The sequence below is a fragment of the Tenebrio molitor genome, chromosome 5, assembly GCF_963966145.1.
Source record: "Tenebrio molitor chromosome 5, icTenMoli1.1, whole genome shotgun sequence".
In the NCBI taxonomy this organism is placed as follows: domain Eukaryota; kingdom Metazoa; phylum Arthropoda; class Insecta; order Coleoptera; family Tenebrionidae; genus Tenebrio; species Tenebrio molitor.
The window spans coordinates 20,930,092-20,947,419 of NC_091050.1; the positions used below are offsets into that span (position 1 = coordinate 20,930,092).

A 17,328-nucleotide genomic window follows, 5' to 3' on the forward strand; every position below is an offset into this window, starting at 1 on the left:
AGAAAAATAAAATTATTTGCAATTTCCTAGACTTTTGCTTCTATGTAAGAATACAGACTGTTGTGCGCGTGAGCGATCTTTATTTGCGAGACTGAAGATCACAAATGTAAAAGTGAAAAAAATATTCTTTCCGCCGTATCTGAGTGTTTTCTTAGAAAGAAAAACCAGGATAGATTCATCATTTTGTAAAAGTTACAAATAAAAGTCAAGATATGTAAACAAAACAGCAAAAACGTATAAACCACGAGAGAAAATAGTATATTATGCAACAAGATTTATAAACGGCACTTTAGCCACGAGTTTTATTAGGCACGAGCGCAGCGAGTGTTTAACAAGTGTCTAGAGAAGTTTATAAACGGGTTGCATACTATACTTTTTTTTACGACCAAATAAATAAAACAAGTATCTTCTTTATTAAACGTTAATTTAAACATAAAATTCGAAATTGATACAATTGACAAGTGAAAACTAACTTGATTTTGATGTCTCATGATTTTTTAAATACCTCGTTTGTTTTTTCCACGTTTAATTAATTCACTAAACATAAAATGACATCAACATATAAATTCAAATCGCTTTTTAAAAGCCAATAACTTTAATTAAAATAATATTCTACTTAATCAGGTGCCTAAAAGGTTGCAGACATTATCCACTATTTCTCTTCGCCCATTTACATAATGTAAAAGAAGTGGAAATAAATTTTAATCTGAATAGAAGAACCAAGAAACCGAATCCCTTTTGTATGCGACAAATTTAGTTTTTCGACTGCACCAAATGCACATATCATTTTATTGTCCTTTTGTGTGAAATCGTCGTTAAATTTATTGATTAGTCCTGGATCGTTTCGCAAGACAAACGACTATATCTCCAGAGATATGGCCTTTCTTGCAATAAATTGCGGCTTACAGTGGTCAGCAATCGAAAATCTGAGAGATTGGAATCTTTATTGAAGCAATGCCGAGACCGTCAAACCTGCACAAAACATGGCCCTATCATTGCGAATAGTTTCAACGAGTTTACCAACCTCTTGAATCCGATGCTGCTGACCTGTAATGAAGGCTCCTGAAAACGCGTACGAGTATAAGCTCGTACCGGATTTCTTTTATTTCCTTCAGAAAAGACTCTCTAATATCATTGCTTTTCGACAGATACTTCTGTGGCCATTCTTTTTAATTCACTAACATGTTTGTCAAGATGATTTATCGCCACGTCAGTAGCGAAGTTTCGCGATGTTTATCAAAGTACAGATTATACTTAACTCATTTATAATGAAACCTTTCAACAGACAGGTGAAAACTCAAAAACACAACAGAATTATTTGAGCAAAGAATATTTTATTCGACTGTGCAACGCTTATAAATACACACCAATTTAATTATAGTTTTGATTTATTTAATGCCGTATGTTTATAATTCACAAAATGGAACGCGCCGCGTTATAAATAATATTTCTAATATAAATATAATAGACCGACCATTTTCAACACTTCGGGTTAAATAAGAGTTATTATGCTGATCAATAATAATCAACAATCATCTTAATAAATGATATTTATATTAAGTAGCGCGTCTGAATTTCGGCAAAGAAAAATAGATTCAACTATAACATATAGTTAAAGAAAAAAATAAATTAGGGCAGACGTTGGAAACTGAACAATGTACAATGTTTTCTGACTTTGACTGCAAATTGGCAAGTCAAAGGTTAGGCAAACCTTATTTTGGTATCAGTATAATGCAACAGAGAAGCTTTTAAGGTTATTGCGTGCTGGTTTTCGCAATGGTGCAGTAATGTGTGATGTGCATATGTACCGGACGGTCCTCTACCATACCATTTTGTACATTGTATTCTTTGTTTTTCATAAATGATTTCTACAATAAAAATTAAATTTTATAATAAATAACTCAAAAAAAAATTGAGAGCAGACAAAGGAAAAACAATAAAAAATTTGAAAGAACCCAAACATAACGTTTTTAAATTATGTACATACAGGATGTCCCAAAAATGGCGTACTAACGGTGCACTACGGTGTAGAAGAGATTACCGTAAACGTCAGAAAAATGTTAAAAAAATTCTATTGAATTTATTTGCTGATTTGGCGGTCTTTGAAAGTGGCACTTAACAGGTCAATTATTTTGAAATACCTATATGTATGAAATTGTCATGACAGCTACCTCTAATTGTACATATTATCACAAAGTACAAGATCACTCGCTACCAATATCTAATCCTGCATAATAGAGAATTTAGAAGCTTTGGAAATCGAAAAACATATTTTAAATCCACTACGGTAACATTGCAAGGTAATGATGTACGAATATATGTTTGTTTACATTGTATTACCGTTAATAATAATGATAATAAAAACAATTGATTTTTTTGTCGGAAACATTTTTCCATATTTTTTTCATGTACATTTTAAACTAGTAGGGTCCCTTTAGAACACTTTTTTTTTAATCATTTTGCCCTGTTTTTCAAGGTAACTTTTTAAGAAATTTACCCTGTTTTTCCAAAGGTACCCTTTAAAAAAAGCCAACATTTTAAGGAAAATACCCCGTTTTTTCCAAACGTGAATACGGTTTCGTCCAAACAAATTTCCCTTTCAAAAACACTCAAAATTAGGAATTTTGCCCTGTGTTAAAGACTTTTTCCTGTTAGGCCCCCTTCAGCACACACCATCGCTTTCAACACAAAGGTATTGATGATACTTGGCAAATAGATATTTATGTTCTTTATAGACCAAAAGGAAAATCAGAAGATCCAAGCTATACTTTAAGAACAAAAACCCTAAAGACAAAAACGAATGATTTTAATAAATTTAAAAAGATTAACAAGGGATTTATCTTTATTCTAGTTGCTGAAGACACCTTTTCTAAATTTGTATGGGTAGAAAGAACCTTTAAAAACTAAATCAGGATTAGAAGTAGCTAATGCATTTTTAAAAATCATACAACAAAGATAAACACAATCCGCCAAAAAATGTACATGCTGATAAAGGAAAAGAGTTTTATAATAAAGATATGAGGATTGTTTTAAATAAATACAATATCAATCTTTATAGTACAGGAACAAAAAACAAGTATAGGTATTTAAGATAGATTAAGAAATTCATCATTTCATTTTCTTTAAGTCAACACTTGTTATCTATTACAAACACTATTATAATTTTGTTATTCATTTTCCTTTGTTTCACAACCGTGTGAAACAAAGAGACGCATACTACGAGAACTGTTCGTATTTGTAGATACTGTTTGTATTTTAAATTAATAATAAACGAAAAGTCAGTTATTGAAGACCCAAGTCCATAACAATTGAAATTATTGCATTCCAGGTTAAGATTGATATTATTCTATTAATTTCATTTTGTGCTTTTTTATCAATTTGAGGTAAGTAATACCACTAGATGAAAAATTACGCTAAATTATTCGAGACTATTATTTATCAGCCTCATTTTAAATCAAATCTTTTTTATATTTGCTTATTATGTGCAGATAAATCAATGGAGCAAAAACGTTTTGAGGTAAAAAATTCAAGCATAGAAGAACTGAGGTTATTTCAGTTGGGTCTTCGACGAGAAAGGATGGGTTTCGAAGCAAGGGCAATTTAGTATATTTCAAACCAAGGTAAGAAAGTGCTTTCTTGCAGACCGCAGGCAAAGATTATAAACCTCGCCGTAGGCGAGGTTTGTAAGTGCCTAAGATCTGCAAGGGCACTTTCTTAACAAGGTTTGAATACTATTTTTTTCCCTATCGGTTAGAAATGTAGGCTGTGGATACCTCATTTGAGGTGAGAAAATTCAACTTTCTCGCTAAGGTAAGAAAGTTAATCATGAAATGTTTATGGTAAAACTGTACCAAAATACAAATGTCAAAAGTGTCAAAAGTGAAATAAGTTATTGATAAATGAAAGCCAATTCAATAAAGCAAGTTGGTAGATCAATCATATAATCTGAAAAATAAACAGATAAGCTTGGTAGGTAGATTACTTTACCGTTTATTTCAAATTTTCGAACAAACGTCAAATCTTCAAATGCGACGACAAGTTAATTAAACAAATAACCCAGCCTAATATTCAATTCTCAAAATTTTCGTTTTAATCAGGAATATAAACATCTTTTTTTGGCTTTTTTCAACGAAGTTGTGTCGGTAGGGAAAAAAAGTGTTTATCAACTCCGAAAAAGTCGAACAAAGAGTGAAAGCCAACATCTAAAATTACCCAGACAGCAGTTGCGACAATTGGATGAGACGACGATAACACTACATATCGACGATATTCTCAATATAAACATTCAATTTTACACAGTTCAAGAATGCGAACGCTTCAAGGCAGCCCTAGGAAATTTGGACCCCGAGTAAGAATGGTTTAACACTTGTTTTATTCTTGGAAATTTAGGGACAGTTCTGAAGGGGCGCCGCCGAATGGAGGTGGATTTTAATTATGTTATTATTATTTTGTATGCTACTTTTTGCTAATATGCTACTTTTTGATAATTAATTCAATAAATTATTTTTCTCTTAAAATATTTGATTTTTTTAATAAACCTTATACAAAGGACAGACCCCATAAAAACGTGTTGTGTACTGAAGTGGCCCAATAGAAAAACTGAGCAAAAAGGCGAATTTTAACTTTTAACAAAGGTACCTACCTTGAAAAACGGGGTACATCTGATAAAAAAATGGTGTGTGCTGAAGGGGGCCTAACAGGAAAAAAGTCTTTAACATAGGGCAAAATTCTTAAATTTGAGTGTTTTTGAAAGGGAAATTTGTTTGGACGAAACCGTATTCACGTTTGGAAAAAACGAGGTATTTTCCTTAAAATGTTAACTTTTTTTAAAGGGTACCTTTGGAAAAACAGGGTAAATTTCTTAAAAATTGAACTTTATTAAAAAGTTACCTTGAAAAACAGGGCAAAATGATCTAAAAAAAAACAAAGTGTTCTAAAAGGGCCCTACTAGTAGTGGTAGTATGTAGTTTGTACGCCAATTTTGAGACAGCATGTATATTAAATTAAAATCTGCCAACAGTCAAGTTTTTGAGACACGAAATTATCTGTTATTTATTAATTAAAGTTTGAGTTAATTTGTATTGCTAACACATTGAATGAAACTAATCATTGCATCCGATAATAAATAACATTTCTCAAAAATTATAAATACAGTGTGTCGCACTTAAGATGTACAGAGTGATCAAAAAGAAAACAAATCAGAGGAGGCGTTGCAAATGATCAGCCATGTCGTAGCGGATTCCATGCAAATAAGCGTAGATAATTTGTGGTCTCACTTTATTATTATAATTATCTGATAATGAAGAAAATTTGTAAAATAAACAAGAGCAACATTTTACATTCGTAAGAATGGGCAATTTACTAGTTTTATTTCCAAACGCGACGCCACTGGTAAGCAGATTTTTCGTGAAAATGTCAAAAAAACGTCAACGTCTTGACAAACATGAATCGCAAACTTTATTACAGCTTGGGGTTTTAACTGCACACCTATTGAATCTTGTGACTTTGAATTTTTAAAATAAATACATATACAAATTTAACTCTCTTAAAACTTGTTAGCGAGGTTGATTTCAGAACTTTGTTGCAATTTGTGTGGAATCTAATCTGACACCACTACCACCTCATAAATTACTACATATTTAAAAATTACCTTACGATACAAAGCTGTTAAAAGATTTATAACCTGAAAAAATATGAAACTACTGGTATTACGTATTATATTACACACTATAAATTTCTTTTATCTAGTAGTTCGTAGAGCACACACAGAAATTTGGATAAAGATTAATAGAACTCATAAATTCAGTACACATTTAGGCACATATTTATTCAGGACGCCAGTTCTGATAAAAAAAAGATTTTCATTTTTTATTCAGTGACATATGTACAATACAGATGTGATATTCGTCAAATAATAAAATTTAAAAAAACATGTAGGTAAGAATAAGCATAAGTGGATATCGGCGGATCAAATAAATTTCAGATTAGAGCAGACGTTGGAAATTGGGAGCATGTCTGTGATTAAACAAGAACTTGAACCTTGAATTGTGACCAGAAGAGCGCTACTTAAAAATTAAATCTGAAAACATCACACGCAAGAGCATCAAATAATAGATATTTTTAAGACAATTCGTAGCAGAGTTAACACACGGTTCCTAATTAATTTATCCGAACAAAAACAAAAAAATTTGCAAAAGTATTCAACGAGACTACGAATTATTGTGAACTGAAACTCCAAACTTTATAACAAAATGACACTTTGCAATCAATACCTCGCAAGTCTAAAAATTGAATTTACACTAGAAAGATAAAACTTTCTGGTTGCTCCAATTTCTTGAATATATCCAAATTATTTACTACCAAAGAACAATATTTCAGTTAGAATGCTAATGCAATAATTATTGTTCCCTATAAGATGGTTTATTTAATTTGGTAAATGATGATAACTCATATGTAACTCACGTTATCGGAATGTTGAAATAATGAAGTGTATTAAAATTAAAAATTTCATAATTTGCGAGATATTGATTTTCAACCGTCGAAATGTGATGACCACCTTCTTGGAGATAAATTTGTACAGTTTTCACTTTAATGCAACACATGTTGCAGAATTAGTGATGACTGATGAGGTGTTTAAGTCTAATACTTTTAAAACATGTTCTAAGTTCCTCAATTGTATTTATTGGTGTACTCTACTTTTCAGGCAAGGCCAAAACCGTCAAATCACAAGAACATGGAGAGGAAGGGATTTACGTTCCTGTAGTAATGAGAAGCTCATTAATCATTAATAGTATATTATTATACGAGTTTGATAAGACGCTTTATTATCACACAAGTCCTTTAATGGAACGAGTGTGTTAATACGTTTTATTAAACGAGTGTAATATACTATTTTATCTACTTTGCTTTACTAATTCCTGAAATTTCGGCTGTTCAAATTTTCATATTAGACTAGGGACTTTTGCATGGGTTGGTAACAGACACATTTATTGTTTTGTTTTATTTATTTTTTAAAAACAGTTAAAGAAAATGTTTGCATTTGGAAAGCAAAGAACTGTGAAACATTAAAGTCATTAAATATTGATAATGGCATGGGCATGCCATACTTGGGAGGGCCCAAGTAAAATTAAAATTCTTTGCATGAATCTAATGGATTTTGTAACAAAAATATCTGATTATTTAAAGATCTACAGCAAAAAATTCATAGGCACACACGTTTTAAATTTTTTTTTTGATTTTTTCGCAATGAAAAATACAAATACAATAGAACAAATTTTGTTGTAAACAATAATAAATTGTCCATAAAGTGGTTAAAAAATTCTGCACATTTTTTTTTCACGGATGCTTCTGGCTCCACAAGTAATCTTAATTTACATTTTCATTCATCCACAACCTGTTCCGTCAAACAAAAAAATAAAATTTAGGTTTCATAAATAGCTGAAAATCCTTGGCTCCATTGACAAACAAATAATTTTCTTGGCCTTCTATTTAATATGAAATTTTCATTAGTCGACATATTAAGAAACGAGATTAGCAATTTTCTTTCATATTCAAGCAAGTTCTTATATTTTGGTTCCAATATTTGTTCTTATTTCACCGACAAAACTCGTTAAATGAAATGAAAAATCTCTCGCTGTGTTCTGTGTAATCGTTTCTAGATTTTCATTAAATTCGAATCAGCAAATATGAAAAACAGGGTACAGGTGTGGCTATAAATTGGCACAAGATCGACCGAGGGCGGTGTAAATCTGGAAACAAGTGTTGTGACGCACTATTCTGTTACAAGATTGAAATTATTGCTTTACTTACAAATAATGTAAATAATTCAAATTTAATTCAAATGTGAAATATGTGTTCAAATAACTCTTTAAGGGGTATCTTTCTAGTCTAAAATTTAGACCAAAGATATTTCAGTTAATATTTCTGAAAAATATATTTTTTTATTCCATCCAATCGTAACCAATCTGCTCCCATACGATTCAATTTGATATTTTTTTATAAATGACAAGACGTCTGACTTACTAATATGAGAAATATTAGCTTGACGAATGAAATATATATTGTGTCGTCAAATAAATTTCAGATCAAGATTGCTATGGACTGTCATTCGACACATGTATTTAAATGGAGCAGATGTCATTCCAAAGCACTCTTGATCTGAAATTTATTTCATTTCATGCTAGATTTGCAGCCACAGAAACTTTATACATTTCATTTCATTTTGGAAAGTCCATGAAACCGTTCCAAATATATAGATACAAATTATTTCTGATTTCTGTTTTCTTCTTTCATGCTGAATTGCTCACATTTTTAGAAGTAATATTTTTCCTACCAGTAAGTCATGTATGTAGTATATCAGCTTAGTTCATGCGGGGGTAGATTGGCTGTGTTTACACTGTAAGGGGCTTTAAAAATTTACAGCAAAAAGTAAAACACCATGGCTAGATTAAATAAAACCGTAAGAAAAAATCTATTAGCTACAAAGAATAATTCCTAACACACTATTCTCTAATTAAGTTTTGAAGTTTCTTGAAATTAATCCCCCAAGGTCCAAGGCATTGAAAATTTTGCAGGAAAAGCTGCATTTTTATATAGGGCAGATACCACAAGAACCACCTTAATGTAATCTAAAAATGACGAAGTACCGTCTGTAGCTTAATTAATAATAATGTTTACTTTTCTGTAAAAGTTTCTTGAAACATGTGGAAGATTTATGGAATATTTTATGTAAAAATATGAATTAACAAATATGTATACTTATGACAAAGTGTTGAACATATTTTCTAAATGTTAAATTATGTTCAGTAGGATATATTCTTACACATTGAAAAGCCCTATCATATTTTGGTCTAAATAAAAAAAAATTATACAATTTTTTTTGAAGAAAATACCTATACTGGCCTATATCGGGTATTCATTTCAATTTATCCTCAAAGTTGGCGTTGAAGAGTTGATTGTGAACGCACCACTCGCCCGTCTGCAGAGTAAAAACACAAACAACGCAAAAAGTGAGGTTAGATTTAAACAGCTGATCCGTGATCTGTAATCCGTAGTGCCATCACAATCGACTCTTCAACGTCTACTTTGAGGATAAATTTAAATGAACACCTGATAGATCCCGACAAAGTTTTAAGTAGGAATGTAATTCTATTTAGGATATCATGAAACTTATTTTTGAAAAAACATATTTGGAAAAACGTATTCTTCATTAAAAACCATTTCTAAAATAATGTTGGTAAAAAACAAAAAACAAAATGTCATAGTAAGGCAGTAAGATTATCATTAATTTCTTTTATGAAAATTTATATAGGTATTGGTTTTAGGTTTTTTTTTTTGGTAATTATTACATCAACCTAATTAAGAAAACATCCAATAAATCCATTTTTCATAAAATTATTATTCCTTGTTAATAGATTTAAAAATCAAATCTTAAGATGTAGAGTCTAGTTTTTTGTTACAAGTTAGATTTTTTGACTTGTTGACTCTATAAACTTTATTTGTAAGAAAATAACGGAGGTTCAAAAACTCCCACGTGTGGAGTTGGTGGACCTTAGTTAAGTCACATAACCTAAAATAGGACTTACAAATAAGAAAAACAATAAGTACAACTGTACCTCCTATACAGATGTTTAAAAATGTACGAGTTGCTGAACACCGATTAGTTTCTGAACACTCGTTAGGTACATCAATATTAATGGTTGGTTATTTACCCAGAAATATTTTATACAACGTGTAACAGAAATAAGTACATTAATTTTAACTGGTAATAAAACTCATCAAGAGCAACAACTTTTCTAAATACAATTTTTTTGTAAACGTTCTTGTTAATGAGTTAAAATTGTTTAAAATTTTTCACAAATTTCGCTACCCGCCACTGGAGACCACGCTACCTGGTCGCTGTGCTTAGAAGGTTTACGTAAACCTGAACGGCGCCTTAATTTATGGAGGGTAAAATGTTCAAAAAAATTGCCGATTTGGAAAAAGTGGTACATAGAAAAATTGTTCATCATGACGAGTTCTGTTACTGGTTAAAATTGATGTACTTATTTCTGTTACACGTTGTATACCGGGTGGGGCATCGTATACGCGCACGCGAGAAATCGCAACTTCTAATTAATTAAAATTGGCGAAATTTTATAAACGTGACTACTTATTGATAAGGTATATTTGAGACATTTTTAAATTTTTTTTGTTAATAAATAAGGCCGTAACAGTTTTATTAGTTTTCTGAAATTAACTGTTAATTTACCTATAAAGTTTTTACACTAAATGAATCTGTATTTGCTAGCCCATCAAACCCTGGTGGCACAATTACTAATTTTGACTTGGTTAGCTAAATAATTCGCTTTTTTATTTAAACGTAAACCAGACGGGTGATTTACAGCACAATGGTATAATTTCCCAACAAAGGTATAGCCGACCGTTTTAAACCTTTTTGCCATAAAATTGACAGTTTCCATTGTCACCTAAATTTACGACAGCACAAGTAGCAGGTAATAAATAAAAATGATTTTGAAAGTTGAAATGTAAAACTGCGTTTAATTCAAAATTTAATTGGTATTTTTTTCCGTAGATTTCGTAAATAATTGTAGGAAGTGAATCTGGGTAGGTTAGTATAAAAATCAGAATTTGACTTTTTGGTTGAAATTTACATTTTAATTTTTTTTGGTACATTATGAAATGTACCTTACCAATAGCCAGGTAAGTCTGAAAAATTTCGACAATTTTATTTAATTAGAAGTCGCGATTTCTCACGTGCGCGTATACGATGCCCCACCCGGTATAATCTATTTTTTAATCAAAGAACCACAACACCGCAATTTACACCCAAAATAGAACTGACAACATTGTACACTTTTGACCTAGGGTGAAAAATCTCATCATATAAAAATTGAGGTTATTAGAGATATTAGTAGCGCAGCAAGTTAATAAAGTTAATAACAACTAACAACAACTAATTTGAGAGTTTTATAAATGTCTTACTTTGCGAGACATTTTTAATAACACGTTCAAATTTTACCTACGAGTTTGCGTACTTTCAAGGACATTAAAAATGACAGGCGTTGGCAAAAATAGCCAATAGATATCATTAAATTCCCCAAATTTAGTAAAATTGTATATTTGCAAACCTAAATCAACAGGTCGTGGTTCTTTGATTAAAAAACAGACTATAGAATACATGAATTTCTTAAAAACTTTTGCTAATTATTATTAATCTTGACAGAGTTAAATACTTATAATAATATTACTGATAAAAGTGAACCAATGTTTTTAATACGTTTTTATACTAGGGATAAATTCTTAGCTACTCTTTTAATCAAATTTGACATTTTGTCACGAACATAGTGTCAGTCGTTACGCACTATTCGGTTAAAAGAGAGAAGCGAAACTTTTTTCACTCTAAAAGAAAAGAACTGATTTTATTTCTCGTCCGTAATATTAAGACAATTTATCGCCTCCATTTAACAGGACGACTCATGTAACCGAAGATAAGTGTTCCGACGTTTCAGGACAAAAGAGCATAATGGAGTATCTTCGTCTGTGAATTCACCGGTCCTGGTCTTTGTTCGTTGACCCTTACCAACTTTTATTTGATCCGACACACATACGGGTGTTATACCAACAATAAATAAAATATAGATCTTACCTGCATGTTTATGAGAAAGCATTCCTTTGTATGTTCCGCTTTATATCCCACAACTCTAGTAAATTACTTTGTTGTTCACCACAATAGATACCACTTTATGCTGAGCTTTTATCTCCATTGTAGTTTTCAATTTAATTTCGCACTAAATCAAGATGCAAAATGGCCCTTTTGCGATTGAGATTTTTCCGAACGCACGAATCACTCCCATTTTAATTAATTTGTTCGATATTTGTTCCGCACTTAAATTACACTTATTTAAATGATTATTTAATGATGGCCGGGGTGCTGTCGCTCCAAATTAATTATCTAATGAATCCTCGACTGGGAAAAATTCAGTTGTGGACTTGCGAGCACCTGTAAAAACTGAGCTTTTTCACAAAAGAAATTAAAAGAACGACATTTCAGAGGTTTGTGTTAACAGCGAGTTTCAGCATCTACGGAAAATTTCATTTAGCCAAATTTACAATGCTCGAGTTTGATAACATCTGAATTTGGGTGTCGTGTAAACATACTCGTTTTTAATTAGGAAAATAACTGGGCACATTGTTCTCTAAATGATGCCGGTGAAAATTTTAATTCTAAAATTAAATTCATTTAACAAAGTACGTACGTATGGGTACGATATTATCTAAAAACTATTCACTAACAGTAACGTAATAGTCTATTGTAACATAATCGACGTAGAAATAATAATCAAATCTGGTGAAAGAATTGTAAACAATTGGCTAGGATGTAAACAAATTCTTCCAGACATTTGAATGTTTTTCGTATTTAAACAGTAAATACAGTAGTTTTGATTTTCTCACTATAGGCACTTGCTGTGTTATTTCTACTTTCATTTCTGGCTAAAGTCTCAAATCCTGTTATCCCTTTATCGACAACATCCTGATATTACTATGGGAAGGTGGTTGTTCGCTTACTGCCTCTGACAAATGAAAAAAATATTGATCATTTATTAACACATGTGGAATTTGTGTAAAAGTTAGACGATTCTGTAAATGGTGCCTTTCTCTAGAATGGTTGAAATCCAGGATTCAGGGGTAATAAAATATCTGTCGGAAAAGGATTTGTCACCGAAAAAAATCCGTAAGGATGTGAATGAAGCAGTAGACGAATCTGCAATAATCCAGGAATGTGTCTTGGAGATCCCGTGATTCACACCTTATGGAAAAGTTGTGCAACACTTTTTTGAAATATTGATGATTTTTTGATAGATTTATTTATCATATAAATAAAGTGTTGTGCTAAATTAATAGTTATTTGCATTACAAATGCGGTAGGCTACATTTTACAGCACGAGGTTTTTAGATTGAAACACGACCGCGCAGCGAGAGTGTTATAAAAAACCGAGTGATGTAAAATGCCTACCGCATTAGTAATGTATTAATATTTTTGCTGTGTATGCAAGTATACCTACATATGTGTACGATTAAGCTAAGACAGACGTTTCGATAAAACAAAGGATGAGGTAGCACTCTTGATTTATTTTCTTGTTGATCACTCTGTACACGTTAATAAGTTTCAATTTATTTTACCTAAAGTACTAGAGTCAACACTCATTATCAATAAAAATTAATTGTACTCCTCAACTGAAAACTGCTTTCTTGCCACTAAATAAAGTCAAATTTACAATCTTTCAAATGATTTGTCTACACTTAGTATGAGAACAGCTACTTTCCATTAACAAGGTCGTATCTCTTTATTTATGTTTTACTTATTTGAAGCCACTTCATCTTGGTATAATTTGTTAAAATTGCAGACAAGATCAATTAAAGTAATGGCCGCAGCAGGTCACAGAGATGATTGCCCAAAATATTTTGTAACTCACAACATTCTTACTTTACCTTGTTCATATGTTCTCTAATATGTTTGAAATGTCTGAATCGATAATGTCAACAGTCATACATCATTAAGTTCATAATATAATTATGAATCAAGAAAAATCGATATTTTGTATGGCAATATGAATTAAGATGAAGTGAAAATGACTACCCTATAATAATTTCTAATATGATTTGATTTTTGATAAATACAAGTTTATTAATACTTAAAAGCTTGAGTAGAAAAATATATTAATAACAATTTTGGCAATATTGGCATATCAAGTCATTATATTATTTTTGTTTATTATTATTAATGTGAATTAAAAAAATTTCTGGTCATTGTTCACTTTAACTACTTCTGGAATTTTCGCGTTTTTTCTGGCTAGACAGCCTTAGGGCGTCTCCTAGATCGTTTCCCGCCATTCAAACCTTGTGCAAATGAATTTTCCTTACCCTTTAGTTATACTAAGACATTGGCGCGACCTTGACGCGACCTTGAAACACAACAAGAAAGAAAAAAAAGGCATTTTGCACAAGGTTTGAATGGTGGGACACGATCTAGGAGGACGCCCTGAGGCTGTCTAGCCATAAAGAACGCGAAAATTCCAGAAGTGGTTAAAGTGAACAATTACCAAATTTCTTCTGTTTTTGTTTTGCTTATTATTATATTGTGAATTAGCATATTTTTGTTTTCCTATTTCTTCTTGTATTATTACAATAAATTATAAAGTATACATTTTCTAACATTTTTCCCATATTTGTTTAATTAACATTTAAAATAATAAAAATAAGAATTTCAAAAAAATCACATTTTTATTTCTATCTCCCACCTCTTTCTATTTCTATTCTTTCCCTCCTCGTCCATATTTCTTTCGTCAATCTTATCTCCCTATCCTCTTCATTCAGTATTTCTCCCTGTCCCTTTCTCTCCCGCTCTCTCATTTCGCAACATCCATTCCAGATGTGCTCAATTGTCTCTCGTTCCTCATAACACATTCTGCACCTTGTTTCCTCTCCTTCCATGCAATAGCTGTTTTCTCTCTCCTCGTTCCCACATTGAAATCTCGCCATCATTTTTCTTTCCTTTGCACTCTCTCCCCAGGTACTCCGAAATTTCCTCTGTCATGCACTTCTCATACTTCCCGTTGTATCTGGATTCTTTGATTCTTTCTCTTCTTTGTTGCTTATCTGTGTCTTTGTTCCTTTCACTTATCTCTCCATTCATCCATCTTTCTTTTGCTCTTAATCTTTGGCTCACTGCGTTCGGCAGCCAATCTACCAGCCGCAGCTCATAAAACTTCATTTTTGCTCCTCATAACATAATATACTATGTACTTAACTACAAAAAATACAAATTTAAATATTAATAATCGGAGACCGACTTATCGCGGAATCAGGGGATTCAAAATCTAAGAAATTCCTTTTTGAGAGGATTTCTCTTGCCATTCAACGTGGAAACGCTGCAAGCATTCGGGGCACTTTTCCGGATTCCGCATTATTATCGGAAATTTTTGCATTGTAAATTAAAAATGTTATGTAATTATGTTTATTAAATTAAATCTTACATCTTCTTCTCGTTTCTTGTTTTCATAAATCCTGGAAACGATTTTTTAAAATTATATTGCTTTTGACGATTACAATTTCAGTTGTTTAGTACACAAAAGCCAAGTACAAATTTAAATTGTTATTTCAAAGAACGAAATAAAATAATAAAATTTAACTAAAACTCAATCACACCAACATTTACTATTTATTTTTCCAAATAAATTTTTGAAAGAGCCTTTGAAAATTTAACAAACTGTTTGTAAATACGTTCCATTTCAGAAGGGTTTTGTTTTAGTTTGAAATCGGGAAAGCAACTTTTAATAAAGAGTTCATTAAAGCGCAATGCGCAAATGTATTTTTAGCTGCATTTACTGCTCTTATGACTATAAATGCTGCAATATGCTATAAACTAAACCAAGGTGGATAAATTTCATACGCAGATGAAGCATCAATTCGCACTCACATTTTATACACACACATTCCACCGCCAAAGCAGTCATTAATCATTTATTATACCTACCGGATCTATATTTTACAAACTATTTAAATCCAGAAGCATGAATCAGTAGATAGTAATGGAATCGATCTCAGACAGTTTTAATCTAAACTTTTACACCCCCGACCGCTTCATCATTTAAAATTGCATTTTTGGCCAGAGACTCCAAATATTTTTAATTCTTCTTGTAGGGATGGAAGCGTTAAGATCACGTTGCTTTTTGCAAGTTATAAATTTAACATGCCGGATTATAAGTGACACAAATTGCACTAAAAAATAATTTATTGAACGCTCTGCTTGTCGCATGACCCGGCGACGTCTATTTTCACGAATCCATGCCAGACCGAGCATCAGAATAATTGCTCATTACGAAATTGCTCAAGCTAAATGTTACAAAACTGCAAAGTACCAAACAAAACATCAACGAATCGGGTTATTTCGAATTTTGCGAATCATTTGGTCCGCTTCTGCTTGGATGAATAATTGTAAACACGGCTTTGTAGCCAATGAAGTTAATAATAATAATAGTAATAACTTTCCAGCATGAGTGTCATGTAAAGACTAGAGGGCGTATAGTAAAATAAATGACAACATGAAAATATTGTACTGTCCAGGGATTATAATTATTTGATAGAAATAACTGTAACGATAAATATATCCGGCCTTGATGCCGTGCCCCTTTTTAATTGTAATAGTAAAATAATTGTCCAACAGAAATAAATCATAAGATGAGAGATTCTACAATTTTACGAGAAAATTGTGTAATTAAGAAAATATGTTTTATACATTTGGTAATTATTTTATGGATTTGTTCGTATCGACGTTTTCCTCTTTTCGAGCTCTCCAATAATACATTTAACAGGTCCTGCATGTTGGAGAACTTCCAGTGCTTACATGAATAACAATTAAACTAAACTGCCACCTGAACTAGCTACTCATCATCCAGCTAACAAGAATGTAGGAAACTGGAGTAATTTACTCTTCACTCGAAATGTTCCACGCTAAAGAGCTTTCCAATAAAATACTCCCATTTCGAAGTAGATTGAATAAAAATGGAGCACAGTATTATAAATATTTTTTATCGATTAAATCACTTAACTTCAGCTAACAACAAAAAATTAAATTCGATTTAACTCTATAATTTTATACAGGTGTCCCAAAAATGGCGCACTGATGGTGCACTACGGTGTAGAAGGGATTACCGTAAACGTCAGAAAAATGTAAAACAAATTCAATTGGCCCGACGGAATTAATAATGCAACCCACAACACACTTAGGTAAAGCTATTATTTACCGCGTCCATATAGGATATTTATCTGACTCTGAAGGCCCGACTAATAAACCGATAATATTCAATTGTTCACCGAAGAGATACCAGATGAAGATGGTGGCACCACAGGTTTCATTGTAAATTTACCTTAAAAACATTTTACCATAAGTGTCATTTTTGTCTCATTCATAATTCTTGTCAGATCAGGTAGAAACTCCGAACGAATATTCAATCCCTCATCTGCAAGGAGCGTTCTTAGTAAACTCAGATTTAATCCTAATACTTTGAGAAATACAACTACAAAATGCGGCTCCCTGTATTTAGTGAAAATTATAGTTTTATTAGTCGGGCCTTCAGGGTCAGATAAATGTCCTATATCCAGCTTTACGTTCCAAATGTATTGTGGGTTGCATTTTCAATACCGTCGGGCTCATTATTACTCGTGAATCACTTTGTAGTAAATAGAAAAAAATCAGTTTCATTTTTCCTTATTTTATGAAAAATTAAAATATCTCTCTAAATTGGTAAACGTGGTCCAATCGAATGA

At 31.7% G+C, this 17,328-nt stretch overlaps 1 protein-coding gene across 1 annotated transcript in view; it reads right to left on the reverse strand.

The window, feature by feature from the left end:
• LOC138130957 (uncharacterized) overlaps positions 1–17,328 on the reverse strand; it is an 80,154-nt gene that overhangs the window by 60,695 nt on the left and 2,131 nt on the right. The window contains exon 2 of the mRNA XM_069047686.1: positions 11,648–12,001. Within this exon, the coding sequence (XP_068903787.1) occupies positions 11,648–11,653 (6 nt within the window). The 5' untranslated portion in view covers positions 11,654–12,001. The remainder of the gene's footprint in view (positions 1–11,647; positions 12,002–17,328) is intronic.